Source organism: Gavialis gangeticus, unplaced genomic scaffold (assembly GCF_001723915.1).
Source record: "Gavialis gangeticus isolate Ggan-Ray unplaced genomic scaffold, GavGan_comp1, whole genome shotgun sequence".
Lineage (NCBI taxonomy): Eukaryota > Metazoa > Chordata > Crocodylia > Gavialidae > Gavialis > Gavialis gangeticus.
This window is the reverse complement of record NW_017729032.1, coordinates 237,548,902-237,564,128: the sequence shown is the minus strand read 5'-3', so window position 1 is coordinate 237,564,128 and position 15,227 is coordinate 237,548,902. Positions and strand designations below refer to the sequence as shown.

Here is a 15,227-nt window from a genome sequence, read left to right as displayed (position 1 = left end):
CATGATTTCACAGAAATTGCAAAATTGTGCAATGTCCACAAAGTCCACAGGAGAAAAAAACACTGAAAATAAAATGCTGGCTCCCCAACGGGAGCCAGCAGTCCTCATGGCCACACAGCCTGCTGTGGGGGAGGGGGAAAGGAGAAGGGGGGCTTCCAGCACGAAGAGGAGCAGGCAAGATGGCTGCTGCCTCCACCCCTTGCTCCTGATTGGCTGAGGGCTGCCTGTCATGTGGCCCTCCCCCTCCACCAATCAGTGGCAAGGGACGGAGCTGCACGATGGACTGCCCTCTTAGTTAGTGATGAGCGGTGGTACTGTATGACAGAGCTCCTTGAGCCAATCAGCAGTGAGGGGTGGGGCCACCAGGAGCCCTTGGCCAACCAAAGGAGTGTGGAGGGCACTATGATAAGCCCATGAAAATGTGGCCAGCCCTGTGATTTGCCTGGAAAACAGGCTGCCGCCTTGCTTGATTTGGGTAGGTATCTAGTTATATGACCTTGGTATGCAACATTAGGGAATGCAATGATGATATTGTATCCAGTTCTGATGTCCTTTTTTCCAACATTCATTTTGAAATGTAGAGAAGTTTTGTCATCCAAGTATCTAAGCTACTTCATTAAACATTTGATAGTAGAGGGGCTTTTAGTCTGGTTGACAAAGGCATAGGGGCATCCAGTTACTGAAAGCTTAGGTGAGAAACGTTTTTAACTCTATTTGTGGTGCAGATGTATATCAACCTAGGTAAACTCATCTCTGAAACTGATTACTAAGTGTTACAGATTGTCCTCCAGTGGGGTGCTGCCTTGGGACCACTAGGATCTTGTCTGGTGTTTGAGGCTATGTACAGATAGTCATAAAGCCCAAGGCTGAACTGATTCAGTCTTCACAGGTTAGTCTAATCTGTGTAGATTAAACTGATAAGTAAGTGCATGGACATTCATTTTTGATTCCGGAAATGCAGCTACATGTCTGCAGTGGTTCAGGCCAGGAGCCAGTTGATGCTAGAGGATGCCTCCCTGCTTGGCTGCAGCAGACAACTTGGGCCAAAGCTAGCCTGCCTGCACTGAGAAGGGAGATTTGTGGGGTAGGTGCAAAGCATCCTAAAATGCTAGGTGACTGAATTAATGTGAATCTGGAGGGGATCTGGGACAGAAGTTCAATAAGCCTATTTAACCTAAATTAGTTAAGTCTGATATCCATCCAGGTTTATCTTAAACCAGTTATATCCATTTTGAAAATGGTTTATGTGCACTGAACTTCTGTTGATATACAGATTTTTCTTCTTGAGCAGAAGGCAAGCCTGAGTTCCTCTCCATTTTGAGATCCCTGATTCTCCGTGGCTCTAAAAGTAGATGAACAGGTGCTAATTAATACAGTCTGGAGATATCCCTTTTAAGGAAAGTCCTTAAGTTTGCTACAATACGTTAGCCCATGTTTTACTGCTTAAATGTGCAGTCACTTGAATTTTAAGAGAATACTAAGTGTAATGTGCAGCATGGCTCTGTGTCACACTATTGGAACAATGTGAATACAGTAACACAGAAATTACAATAAAACCTCTAATCTGTCATACCAAGAGAGATGATGAATTCTCTATCTGCTGGAGCCTTTAAATCAAAACTACCTATTTGTGAAAAGTTCAGTGACAAATTGTGGGGCTCAAGATGGAAACTGCTGGGGGTACTCCTCAGGCCTGTGTTAGACAAGAGATCATACCAGACTTTTCCAAATGGCCTTTAAAATTATCTTACACTTTTCCTTCCATTTCATCTTACACTTAGCACCATGACCGAAAGAGACTTGGGGGTCATAACTGACCACAATATGAACATGAGCCACTGACATAACACTGCAGCCAGCAAAGTGAACAAAACTCTGGCTTCCATCTGCAGATGCATATCCAGCAAGACCCAAGATGTCATCCTCCCGCTGTAATCAGCCTTGGTGAGGCCGCATCTGGAGTACTGCATCCAATTCTGGGCTCCACAATTCAGGAAGGACATAGAAAAGCTTGAAAGAGTCCAGAGGAGAGCCACGTGCATAATCACAGGGCAAACAAACAGGCCTTATGAAGAGAGGCTGAGAGCCATGGGACTCTTCAGCCTGGAGAAGCACAGGCTCAGGGGTGACTTGGTGGCAGCCTACACGTACATAAGGTGTGTGCATCAGGATCTGGGGGGATGCCTGTTCACCAGAGCACCCCAAGGGGTGACAAGGTCGAACAATCACAAACTCCTCCAAGACCATTTTAAGCTGGACATAAGGAAAAACTTCTTTACTGTCTGAGCCCCCAAGGCCTGAAATAGGCTCCCCCCAGAGATGGTGCAAGCACCTACTCTGGACACTTTAAAGAAACATTTGAATGCTTATCTTGCTGGGATCCTTTGACCCTAGCTGACTTCCTGCCCCTGGGGCGGGGGCTGGACTTGATGATCTTCGAGGTCCCTTCCAGCCCTAATGTCTGTGAATCTTTGCATTGTTGTGTAATACAAAGAATGCCAGTAAAGTAACTCCAAGTGTATATTGTCATATGGAAAAGAAAGATATCAGTTCTTACATGTTTTAGTATTTTATTTTCTGTGAAATTTCACTGATAAACCCTTTTTAAAATTTTCGGGCACTTGGATGGCGCAAATATTTCAAGACTTTTATTTTTACCCTGCCCTACTTTCAGAGGTTTTCCAAGGTTCCTAATTTTTTTTCCTTGAACTTTGTTACTGAAGGGTAACTGCCTTTGTGATTTGATTTAATGAACAGCAGAGACTCCCTATGCCTGAAGAAGGGTGATTGCACCTGAAAGCTTGCAAAGAATGTTTTTTCCGACCACACAGTTGATCTAATAAAATATATCACATCTACCCAAAGAACCTTGCCTGCAGTTTCAAAATATGACATTCCCTGGATTTCTGAATATCAAAATTTGAATCAGTGCAGGTTTAACCAACTAGACAAAGTTTACCCCCTCTTCTTAGGATTTTAATGTCTAGAGCCATGTTTGCCAGGAAAAATAGCATTTCAAAGGTAATGACATTTAAATTAATAGTCTTGTAATTCAGACCATTTGGAATTTTTGGAGTGTGACCTTATTTATAGACTAGGTACAGACATTCAAAAAACCAGAGGCAGAATCAATCTAAGTTGCATGGTTTTCTGTTAGAGGCCTATGTTAGACTGGTAATGAACAATATACACAAGGAGTTGAGAATGTGTTTTAGCTGAAGTGCCAGAAACTAGGGCTGTGCAAAGCTTCGGTCAGTGATTTGATTTAGTAGAGATTTGGCCCAATTCAGTGGCTGAATCTCTGAATCCGAATTGAATCAGGAGACCCTTTAATCTCTCCAAATCGAATTGGAACCCTCTGAATGGAGTTGGAGAGATTCGATGATTTAGACATAGATGTTTTTTACATACCTCAAGTTACCAGGTGGCTCATGAACACTGAGATGGTGAGGCAGATGGGGCATCCCACGGGAGTGCGGGGGGTCCCCAGTGTGCGTGACAGTCTACCCAGAAGTGGACCAAAGCACTTCTGGTCCGCTTCTGGGTCCACCACGAAGCATGCAGGAGACCCTCCCCCTACCCCCTGGCTCGGCGACTGGTGTCTTCCGGATCTGGGGGTGTACCTGTGGTCCCCCTGCAGCCAATCACCAAGCCGGGGGGCACAGGGGAGGTCTCCCGCATGCTCGACCATGGATCCAGAAGTGGACCGGAAGTACTTCCGGTCCACTGCCAGGTTTGCCGCTGAGCATGCGCCCCCTCCCCCTACTCCTATGGGACACTCTATTCACCGCACCATCTCAGCATTCACAAGCCAAGCCTATACCTCAATACCTTGAGGTATGTAGAAAAAACATTTTAAGCTGTCTGGCCAAATTCTCTGATTCTCTGAATCAACATCTAATCTTCAGATTCAGCCGAATCAAATTGGGACAGTGATCCAAATCAGCGAGCTGAATCACTGTCCCCTGAATCAGGATGAATCCAAATTGAATATGGCTCACTTTGTACGCCCCAACCCTGACCCATGCCAGAACATGACGTGCCAGGGGCAGATTGCAGGGGAGCCACAAGGGGCCTGATCTTTCTTGATGGTGGCAGCTGCACATGCACCTCTGGTCTGACAATGGTGGAGGGGATGGGTTTGTGCTGCCCCAGGCCCTACCCCATGCTGCACCCTGAGACACGTGTGCAGTTGCCATCAGTATGGAGCTGATGCCAGGGCTCTAGTGCCTGGTGTAGCTATTCTCAGCCTTCCTGCTGCAGCTGCCCAGAGCCTGAGCCAGCTGCAAACAGCTGCACTGGGCTCTGCAGCCCCAACATCAGCTCCAGCACCTGTACCACCAATAGATGCAAATATGCCTCAGAGCAGATGTTGGGGGAGGGACCTGGGGCAGGGCAATCCTGGCCCCTCCCTTGCTGTCCACCTGGAGACATATGCAGTCACCATGGAAACGGACCCTGGCCAAGGGCTCTGGAGCCCTGTGCAGCTCTGGGCAGCTGTAGCAGGCAGGCAGCAGGTTGCAAACACCTGCATTGGGCTCCGGAGCACTAGCACTGACTCCACGGTAGTGGTGACTGCATGCATGCCTCCAGGCAGATGGTGAGGGAGAGGCTGGCGTTGTTCTGCCTCAGGATCCTTCCCTGCCATCCGCTCAGAGGGGTGTGTGCAGCTGCCACTAGCACAAATCCCAGCTAGGGCTCTGGAGCTCAGTGCAGCAGTTTGCAGCTCCTGGCTGCAGCCACCCCAGACTCTGGGTAGCTGCTGCCAGCCATGGAGCCCACTTGCAGCCTCCCAGTCACCTGCTTAGAAGCACCCTGGTCTCTGTGGCTGGCAGTGGCTGCCCAGAGCCCAGGCTAGTGGTAGTGTGCCAAGCAAAATGGCCTCGCATGCATGCCAGGGGTTCCCAATCCCTGATATACACATTTGTCCCGGGGGGGGGGAGGGGAGGAGAGGGGGAGGCACACTGGCCAAGGCTTGCAGGCTGGGGGTGCTCATGCACACCTTTCAGCATACTTCACAGGCTCCCTGGGCTGCTGGAGACTGCTGTGAGCAGCTGTGTGTTGGGCCACCCCTGATTGACTGCTGGACATGATCTCCCACCCCACTCCCACCCTAGTACTCCAGGTCCCAGTAGCTGTGGGCCAAAAAAGACATTCAGCACCCCAGGTGTCTATGGCCTGGGTACCTGTTGGCAGTGGCTGAGCTGTGGAGGTCGCAGGGTTGCCTTGGTGCAGACCCAGTCCAAGTGTTCTGTCCTCTGCCACCTGACCCACCAGAGGTGACCTGCCCACACCAGCTCCTGCTCCAAGGTCAGGGTGGGGCATGCTAGGATCTGGGTAGCAGGGCATCTGTCTCTGGCTTCTGAGATCTGGTGTGCAGGAGCTAGAGTCAGGCTCCATAGGGCTGTACATAAGCATGGGGACATGAAGGGGAGGGGTGGGGGGTGTCCCTGGCTGGTTGTGCAGGAGCTGGTTGGGCTCCATGGGGTTATGCCCAAGCATAGAGTTGTCCTGGGCTCAGTGTCAGGTGTGTGTGTACATTGTGGGATTTGGGGACACAGTCTGGGAATGTGAGTGCCCAAGTTCCAGGGCTCGTGCTTGGGGCACAGATGCCTCCCTTCCCTACTGCTGCCTGCCTGCAGCTGACAGTTGGCCAGAGTTTGAGGGCAGGGCTCACTGGGTGCTTGGCCACAGCAGCCAAGTGCAGGCTGAGTGCTGTCTTGCCTCCCTGTGCAGGGGAGGCTGCAGGGGGCCGCAAAAGAGGCTGTGATGTGGCAGGACAGCAATCAAACTTGAATCAGTAGGCGATCTGGTACAGCATTTCAATTTAGGGATCTAACTTAAGTTGATTAGATTTGAGTGCACATTGAACCAGGTCTCTCTTGGATCAGGTTCTCTCATTTTTAGACTGGTCTATGTGCACTAAACTTCTGTAAGGTTATGGGTTTAGATCAGTTTCCGATCACTTAAACTGGTTCATATGTAATGTCTATACCTGGCCATCATGACACATGAAGCCCCAGAAAGAATTTCCTGGTTTTTTTGTACCTTTGTTCAGCAAGATATTTAGGGATGTGTGCATACTTGGATTGCATATGCCATCCCACTAAAAACAATGTTTAAAGTTTGGCTGTGTGGCTGAACTGAGAACTTCACCTTTGCTACTAATGTGCAGCGTCTGGTGTGAACAGTTCGAGCTTAAGACAGACATTATATGATATGTTCATATCTTAAAAATACTAAGTATTGTGGTTCAACAAGAGCTTAGTGTTTGGTAGATAGGCAGAGGAAAGGGTTATTGATGCTAACTAACAGGAAAATTGGAAAAGAGAGAGGTCTAATGTTGGTAGTTTTGAAAATGGAGAAACAAAGATCATATATTGATCACTCACTCTGGATGGCTTATAACCAACCTATGAATTTAAAACTTTCCAGGACCAATTAAGATATAAAAGCGTTTGAAAACAAAGATGCAGAGGGACAAGGTGACAGCGGGGTACTTACTAAAAATGATTCACCACTGACTGCCTGCTAAGTCAAGGATGTTTTCTGGTTGTGTGCCTCACAGATGTATTTGAATTCCAAGATGCACTAGATTTTTCCTTAATCTAGTTTTGTAGAATTTGTTTTCCCATAATTTGCTGTATTTTTACTTTTTGTTGTATTTTATCAGTCAAGTTAAGATCTATAAGGAAACCGCTTTTAGAAAAATTGCAGATTTGTTGTAGTTGTGTAGGCAAAAACAAAGCAGCTGTGATTTCTTGGTTGTAATCTTTCAAGAATTAAAAAATGGGAATAGGCTATTTAAAAAAATCAAATTAATGCTATAGTAGCCTTACAAAAAGTGCATTGACATAAAGCAGTGCAATGGATCTTTAACACTGGATTGTTTGATCATCTAGTTTAGCTTGCTGTTAGAATGTATATTTTTATTTGATCTAAGCCAATGTGCTTGTTAGTGGAGATCTGTTTCTTTTCAAAAAGGGTGTTAACAAGTGACCAGTTATTTTAGCGAAGACAACCTCTTCATGTCAGACTCCCATATGATCCCTAAGTAATCCAAAGCAAAACGTGTTAATTTTGAACCTGAATATGATTTATACTGTCATAATTTAAATCAAATCATGGATTTTGCTACAATGAAAGGAAACTTTTTTTTATTAAGTTCACTGTGAAGGAAGTGAAATATTTATTTTTCAAGAGGACTCGTATATACCTCAAGTAACATGTCTGAGATGTGCTTCTTTTGTACTGTGTTCCCCAAAGTAAGTGTTCAGGATAGTTGACTGGAAGATCCTAAGTCATTCAAGCTGTCATGGCCATCCCCTGACCCCAAACTGTCCTGGCCACCCCCTTGCCTTGTTCAGTCTCTATGCTCCTAGGATTGTCCAGCAGTTTGAGAAGGTTGCTGGCTAAGTGGATAACGTGAGGTTGGAATGATTGGCCAGGAGTGGTACAGAAATGTCTTACTAATGTTTTTCTTGCAGTAAATTATCATAATTTCTCCTTCCTTTGCCCCACAAGTGGGTAACACTGAATTACTGAAAGGGCATGTGTGTGATGTGATTTTGTCACTGTGTCTGTTAAAAGTTCACAACATAAATACCTTTAACTCCCTCCCCCCCCAATGTATATGCACAAGTATTGTAATGGAGGGGATGGAAATCTTTTAGAAGCAGTGGGCTGGAATAATGCAGCTTGTTCTGAAGTAGGCTGCCACTTGCAACCCAACTGCCTCCCTTGCCAATGAACTGCTGCCAGCTCTGGGCTAGATTAAATCCCATGGCAGGTTGGATCTAGCCCTCCCCTGTTACAGCATGTAACTCCCCCAAGAAAGTCAAGTTCTACGCCAGATACACTCTAATATGCACCATATGAAGATGAGCATTTATTGTAGCATAGTATACTAAACCACTTAATAAAGGCTGCTTACTCTAGCAATTTGGATAAAAGCAATGTCAGCACTCTTTGATAGGCAAAAAAAATTGGCCAGCACTGGAAGGACAGTTCAGTTTTGCTGTTCTGACTTGGTAAAAGATCATTGCTATGTTAGTTATTTGAGATGGTTGTCTACAGACAGTGAAACAGTTACGCTTTTCCTTCACTGGTATGGGCTGTAGGCATCCCGACTGGTAACTGAACCTTTCTTTGTCTTAAACCTAACTTCACCTATATGCCATTTCATCCTGTAAGGTGGCACACATCCTTCTTCAGCGTAAAGCTTAGAGAACAGACTTTCAGATTTGAAACTTTTGTGCAGGACCTCAGCAACTGTTTTTATCATGTTAGTTGGCAATAGAAGTTTACCACAAGTGACTCCAGATTCCTTTTCTGTTTCTTATGCCATCAGGAAATTCTCTGTGGGAAATATAATTGTTTCATGGAGGGGAAAAAATAAAATGGTAAATTGTTGTATACGGCTGACTTCGTAGTAGACTTATCAAAGCTGTTCCTGTCTCTGATTAAATTCAGTGAGTAGAGCCTCATACAAGCCATTGAGGTTAAAGTGAGTTGCTCTCCTGGGCAAGGAGCATGGGATTGTGGCCATCCTTTGCTACATTCTACAAAATGTTTGAGTACAGTATTAATAAAAGTTGCCACTAGTGTTTCTTAAATATGGGTATTTTTTTAAATCAAGATTATACAAATTAACTTCTAAAATTCGCGTCCTGGTTTTATTTTAGCTATTTCTATTCCAGTTGATTTTCTGCTCACAAAATGAGATGCATGCGGTGAAATTTGACCCTTTGGTAACTGAAAGCATATACTGTACTGGATTATGAAGTATACTGCTATTATATCTTCAAAAGGAAGCATATTCTCAATTTACAGTGAGCTTTGACTATAAAGGATACGGAAGAAAAATTGCTTTTTCAGCAGGAGAAGAAATCTTAAAATTTATAACTTTATGCCGGGGCCTGAGGCAAAACTGGAGTATGTATCTACTTTACAGCTGCAAAAATAATTACATGACCACTATCTGCAGAGTAATCTTTAATGGATTACATTTTGTTAGCTTTTCATTATGTAACTGTAGAGTCAAAATAATTCATAGTAAATGGGAAAAAAATATTTTGATGTATCTTTGGCCGGGACCTTTGATGTCCTCCTAAGGCATTTTATTATGCATTGGTTAATTTGTGAAAGCTCTCAGTTTACAGACAAGTTACTTCCCTTGTAAAGATGATCTAAGCCTAACAAGTGTAGAAATTACTCAAGTAATTTGCTTTTTTGAAGTATTGAACTTCTCTTTTTGTTTCAAAGGTGTTAAAAGATAGCCAAGGTGCTATCTGATAGGTTTTCATCTTAAATTTATTAGGTCTTCCGGACTTGAAAAGCACTTAAGGTTTTACTTGATTTGTGTGTGTGTGTTTTTACAATGTCTCCTTTTAAATATCTGTATTTTATATGGGTCATATATAAGTGATGTGACTCTTGGCACTGTATTAGTGATACTCCAAATAGATTTTTTTATCATGTCAGAATAGAACTAGTGCCAAATCAACTCACTGGCACTTCCATGTGCTCTATCTGAAGGGGTCTACCTACTGATCAAGGAGGCAGGTGGCTGATTTGTGGGCAGATTTCAGAGCTGGCCACCATTTTCATGGGCTTATCACGATGGTCCTGCCCCTCACTGCTGATTGGTTGACAGGACTATCCATCATGCAGCCCTACTTCTCACTGCTGATTGGTGGAGAGGGGTGTGGCCATGTGATAGGCAGCTCCCTCAGCCAATCAGTGGCGAGGGGACAAAGCAACAGCCATCTTGCCTGCCCTGCTTTGTGCCCCTTCCCTCTGCAGGTGAGAGGACTACCACTGGAGAGCCAGCATTTTATTTCTAGAAAATTCCCCATCTCTCCCTCCCCCTAGATTTTGTGGACATCACCCAAATTTAATGATTTCCATGAAATCCATGAAATTGCACTTTGAGTTGATCCATATTTATCCGTACCTCAGAGTTCTTCTGCTTTAATACACTTTGCCATAACACTGATTTGCTGAAACTGTTTTCACTGTTTTCACTGAAACTCATTTTAAAGAAAAGTTCATCTAATACAGGGCTCACATTAATGGAAAGAACTACCAATATAGATTCACCTTCCTGAAAGGTGAATCTGGATCTCTTCAGCTTTCACAAGTGACGGCTGAGAAGAGACTATAAATTTATAGACTATAGCTGCCTGTAAATTTATCAAGGGAGGACAACAGGAAATTGGTGATGTGCTATTTACCAGAGCGCCCCAGGGAATAACTAGGAATAATGGGTGCAAACTATTGGAGAGTAGGAAGAAATTTGTTAATGTAAGTTTGGCCAGAATCTGGAATGGGCTTCCAGGAGAGGTGGTACTATCACCTAACTTGGAGGTCTTTAAGAGGAGGCTTGATAGTCACTTGGCTGGGGTCATCTGACCTCGGTCCTCTTTCCTGCTGGGGCAGGGGGTCGGACACAATGATCTATTGTGCTCCCTTCCAACTCTACAATCTATGAATCTATGAAAATATTTAAATTTAGATTAGACTTAATGCTGCTTTTTTGGCACAGGGCTTAAGAATAGCTTTCTGGCCTTGAGCCTGTGTTTTGGGTAATGGCCAAAGGTGATGAGCACAAAGCTGATGTCCCCAAACCATGCAACTATTGGTGAAATCAGCAAACATACTGCATCAATCTCCCAGACTCAGGCTCAAACAGGTTACAAAAGACAGCAGACTCCATAGATGAGAGAGAAGTCTCCATCCCCCCACCATGTCCCAGACATAAATATTTGTAACAGACAAATCAGCTCCAGGCAATTCTGCCTGCTACAATGTGAAAATGAGCAGAGATTATCCTTGCAGCCAAAATGATCATTCAGTTTAAATATTCACTTCCCTTTTTAACAAAGTAACAACTTGTTAAAGTGGCCAGTGAAGGCCAGAGTGTTTTGCTGTCTCATGTGTGCACTAAAGTGTTACTACTATTTTTTTCATTTTACTCTTCTAGTACTACGAGATGACTTCAGACAAAACCCTTCAGATGTAATGGTAGCAGTGGGTGAGCCTGCTGTGATGGAATGCCAGCCCCCAAGAGGCCATCCAGAACCCACAATTTCCTGGAAAAAAGATGGATCCCCTCTGGATGACAGAGATGAGAGAATTACAGTAAGTGTTAGAGAGAGAGAGAGGAAAACACAGTTCTTTGCAAATCTCTCTCCTTTCCCCTTAACTATCTTTCCATTTACAATATACCAGGGCAAACCAAACTGATATACAGGTTATTAGTGTGGTGAGCATGCCGACCTTCTGCCATTCTTTATTCTCTCCCCTTCTGCTTCCTACTCTGCATGCCCCAGGAGGCAAACCTCATTTGCACATAGCTGGAAATGGATCCTGTCTAACTTCAGATTTATGCTGTCTCTTGGGACAGGAGGGGAGGGGAAGGGGGATTGAGCATTTCTATTTGTGAGGAATGATTCTGATCAACCAACTCCATCCCCACATTTAGGTTGAGAGTATGTTGCAAAGTGTAGCTCATGAAAATAAAAGTCATTACATTTTCTGCTGTCACATAGTCTTTTTTTTTTCTTGATTACTTTTATTGTCTTGGGTCTATACAGTAGACTTCTAAACTAAGTTGTTCTTTAGTGGTGAAGATGAACTGCCAGTAAATAGCATGGGTAAGCCTATTTACTTTTTGAAAAAAAAAATGCTTTCAAATGTCTCTGCTATACCTCCCACAGTAGAGTTGTGAAGTAGATTAGGAAGGATAATGAGGCTTTTGGAATACAGTCACTTTTCTTTAGGAAGATAACACTCTCTTCACTTATGCTGTTTTCCCATTAAAGGAGTTTTCATACACATTAGTGTGTGTAGATTGACAAATATAATGCACCAGTTATTCCAAAGTATGGAAAAAGCAGCTTCTCAAACAGTTTTTCACATCCAGGATGCTGGGGTACCCAGGGGTGCCACAAAATCCTTTGAAGAGTACTGTAGGAAGTGTGAGAAATTAAGCAGATAAAGGCAGTTTCAAGCTTCAGAAGGAGAGAAGTAGGCTCAGGCTCTCCCTGCTTAGCTGCTCCTGTCCCCTATCTCCACTGCCAGCCCACTTTGCAAGGCAGTAAGCCCCATGATGAATCAGTTTTTGAAATGGGGTGCTACTCAATTCACAGAAATTACAGAGGGGCGCCTCAAGTCTGAGCGTGCATTGACTTTAAAAAGATGAGAACCACTGTTCTGATATTGGAAAACTGAGAGGTAAAACAATAATCCATTGTGCCTAAATGGCTGCACAAATACAGATTAATACAGGGTTCAGAAATATATATGCTGCCAACACAGTGATACAAGTCATCCATCCATATGGGCTGGGAAACACTGAAGCTTTACATTTTATAAAGATCTGAGTATCATGTGAATTACTACCCTTAAGCTTATGTAAAACAAGACAGAAAATGTATACTATTAAACCTTAATCATCTGCTGAGATGAATGAATATTGTAATCACCAAAAGCATTAAAACTCAGCACCCTCCTTTCAAAATTGCCATTCCTTTTTGAAATCTAAATTGCTTGTTGTTTTTGTTTTCCTTTTAAGGGAAAAACAAAGCTTAGCTATTTAGTCCTAGAGAATTGCAATGGTATATAATGAAGACCTTATATTTTCAAATTTTCCATTTTGCTGGTGTTGTCTGATCCCAGCAGTCTTTCCTGCCCAAGTGCAGGGGGCTGAACCTGATCATCTGTAAGGTCCCTTCTCGCCCATAACAACTATGAGATCGATAATTATTAACAAAAATCTGCAGAATCTGTACTTATCTATTGCTAAACATGAAATCCCTTCCAGTTTTACTTTAAAAACATTTGTTTATTTCTTTTTCAATATACAATGACAAGTCCTGCCAAATATAGAAAAACAGAAGATCAAAATATTGTTGCTCTGTGGAACATATTCTAAACTTGAGCTGCATGTTGGTGCAGTGTATTTCTGTGGTAGGAATTTCAGGTGTTCTTTAATGTGGCACTTTTTGTTGTTGCATTTTCAAAGACTCTTCTCCCACCTGTGAGAACAAAGACACACCCAGAACAAAGGCGACTGTCCTAGGCTGGCAACACCACCTGTGCTTTTTGATAGTTTCAAATCAGTACTTGTTGTAGAGAAAGAGCCCCTAAGTCTGTCCTTGGTTTATAGTTATTACATACAGTGCCAGCTAACTAGCACTCTGCCATTATCCCACCTGCCAGAATTATTTTGTGTTATCTGCTTTGTTTCTAAAAACAAACAGGAAGAAAAAGGGAGGAGGAGGATATTTGATATCAAGTCTAGAAATAGACTTGATTCAGATATTGTCTTGTGATAAGATGAGTGTTTGTTTTTAGAGGTGTAAATTAATGTTGCTGAGATGGTAAGTTCAAGTGAATTAATTTGTGTCATATTTGCCTGGCATTGTCTGAAACAGTACTATTAATATCATGGTTTCTTTCTCACGCAGAGAAGGAACTGAAATGACATTGTAATGCAGATTCCCATTTATATACAGCTGTAGGGAATCTTGCCAAGAGGGATAAATAAACATTCAGTTGCATGTCTTTACAGCTTTGCAGTAACAAAGTGCATTTTCTTGGTAGTAGCTTAGAAACAAAGGGAAATGGGGACCTGGGCTGGACAGCAGGCTAAAGGAGAGAAAGGTAAAAAGGAATATTGACAACTTTATTTTGGATAAGTTTGGATAGATGACATAATGCTGCATAAGTCATTTCCCTTTTGGTTTTAGAATTGAGTAAGAAAGCTAAATCATTAAGATGGTGAAAATATTAGCAAAGAGATGTGCTTTAAAACAATGGATATACTTTAGTCAGAAAAAAGGTCAGTCACTTCTTACAGGGTATAACATACTTGTGCTGTAAGTTGATTGAAATTTTGGATCCACTTCAATCAGTGGACAAACTCTTGTTGATATTAATGGGACCAAGATTTCAGCCATTATTTAGAAGACTTTAAAAGAGTAGAATTGCAGGAGCACGCAGGCCAAAGGTTAAAATGCTGTATACAAATATGCATGCCTACAAAAGAGCAAAAGAAAACGTAGATACTGCTTTGAAAGTGCTGATGATGTTTCCAGAGTTAATATTATTTTGACGTTTCTATACTGAGAAATAACCAAAGAACATAAGAACATAGAAATTGCTATTTATGGGATCAGGCAGTAGGTGTGTCTTTCCCAGTATCCTGTGTCACATAGTGGCAGAGAGTGGATGCTGAAGGGGAGAGTGAACTGGGTATGACCAGGGTCCTTTCTGCTGTTCCTCTCTCATTAGCACCCTCCAGCATTTAAGGTCTAGGACTTAACCTAGACTTAAATGACTAGAACTAAAAAACTTAATTTGGGTGCATCTTCATATGGAGTTAATTTGCTGCAGTAAGCTCTGGTGTTTATAGCACTGGAGTTTCTTGCTCCTGGGCTCCATGTTTACATGTGTGCCCAGGACCATAAGACATTGATCTGGGTCAGAGCAGCCCAGGCTGGCAGAGTGCCCAGGAGGTATTCCTGTGAGCCCAGGGCTGCTCCAACTCAACACAGTGTGCTGTAGAGGGACTGGCTGGGGCCTGAGGGTACTCCAGTGTCAGGCTAGCCAGCAAGTAGCCCCTGCACTGAATGTCCCAGCCAGCTGGATCAGTGTCTACACATGTATTGCATGAAAAACTGCATCAGGATAGTACTTGTATTTTGTAAGTAGTAACTTGCTGTGGAGTTTATTAGTTTCCTGTGGCCTAATATGGTTGCATGTATAGATGCCAAGACATTTACTGCAGAGCTAAGTAGGCAACTCCACAGTAAACATCTTGTGTCAACACATCAACTGAATGTCATTTAAAGCAAGTGTAAGTAGGAAATGGTGACTGAAGCATGTAGATAGTTGGAGGCATTACACGTATAAACATTGAAGAATCACTTTTTTAGAAAATAGGTTTATTCAGTTCACCTCTTTACTGGGCATGTCTACACAAGATGCTTTACTGTGAAGTTGTGTAGTTTACTATGCAGTAAGCATATGCATTTACATACCCACATGCTTACTTCACAGTAAACTTAACTAAGCACTTAACTAATCGGTAAGCACATGCTTACAGTAAACTTAACTAACCTGCAATTGCAAATAGCAAATGTACTTGTGATTAGTAATGGCACAGTAGCTCTCGTGTAGACACCTGACTGGGAGCAAATCTGCTCCTGGTCAGCCAGCCA

At 43.1% G+C, this 15,227-nt stretch overlaps 1 protein-coding gene across 5 annotated transcripts in view; it reads left to right on the top strand.

Moving 5' to 3' along the window:
- The window catches only part of ROBO1 (roundabout guidance receptor 1), a 1,310,595-nt gene that overhangs the window by 1,116,352 nt on the left and 179,016 nt on the right, over positions 1–15,227 (top strand). For all 5 annotated transcript variants that reach the window (XM_019525389.1, XM_019525386.1, XM_019525387.1 and 2 more), the window contains one exon: positions 10,985–11,142. In XM_019525389.1, coding sequence (XP_019380934.1) covers positions 10,985–11,142 — 158 coding nt within the window. The remainder of the gene's footprint in view (positions 1–10,984; positions 11,143–15,227) is intronic.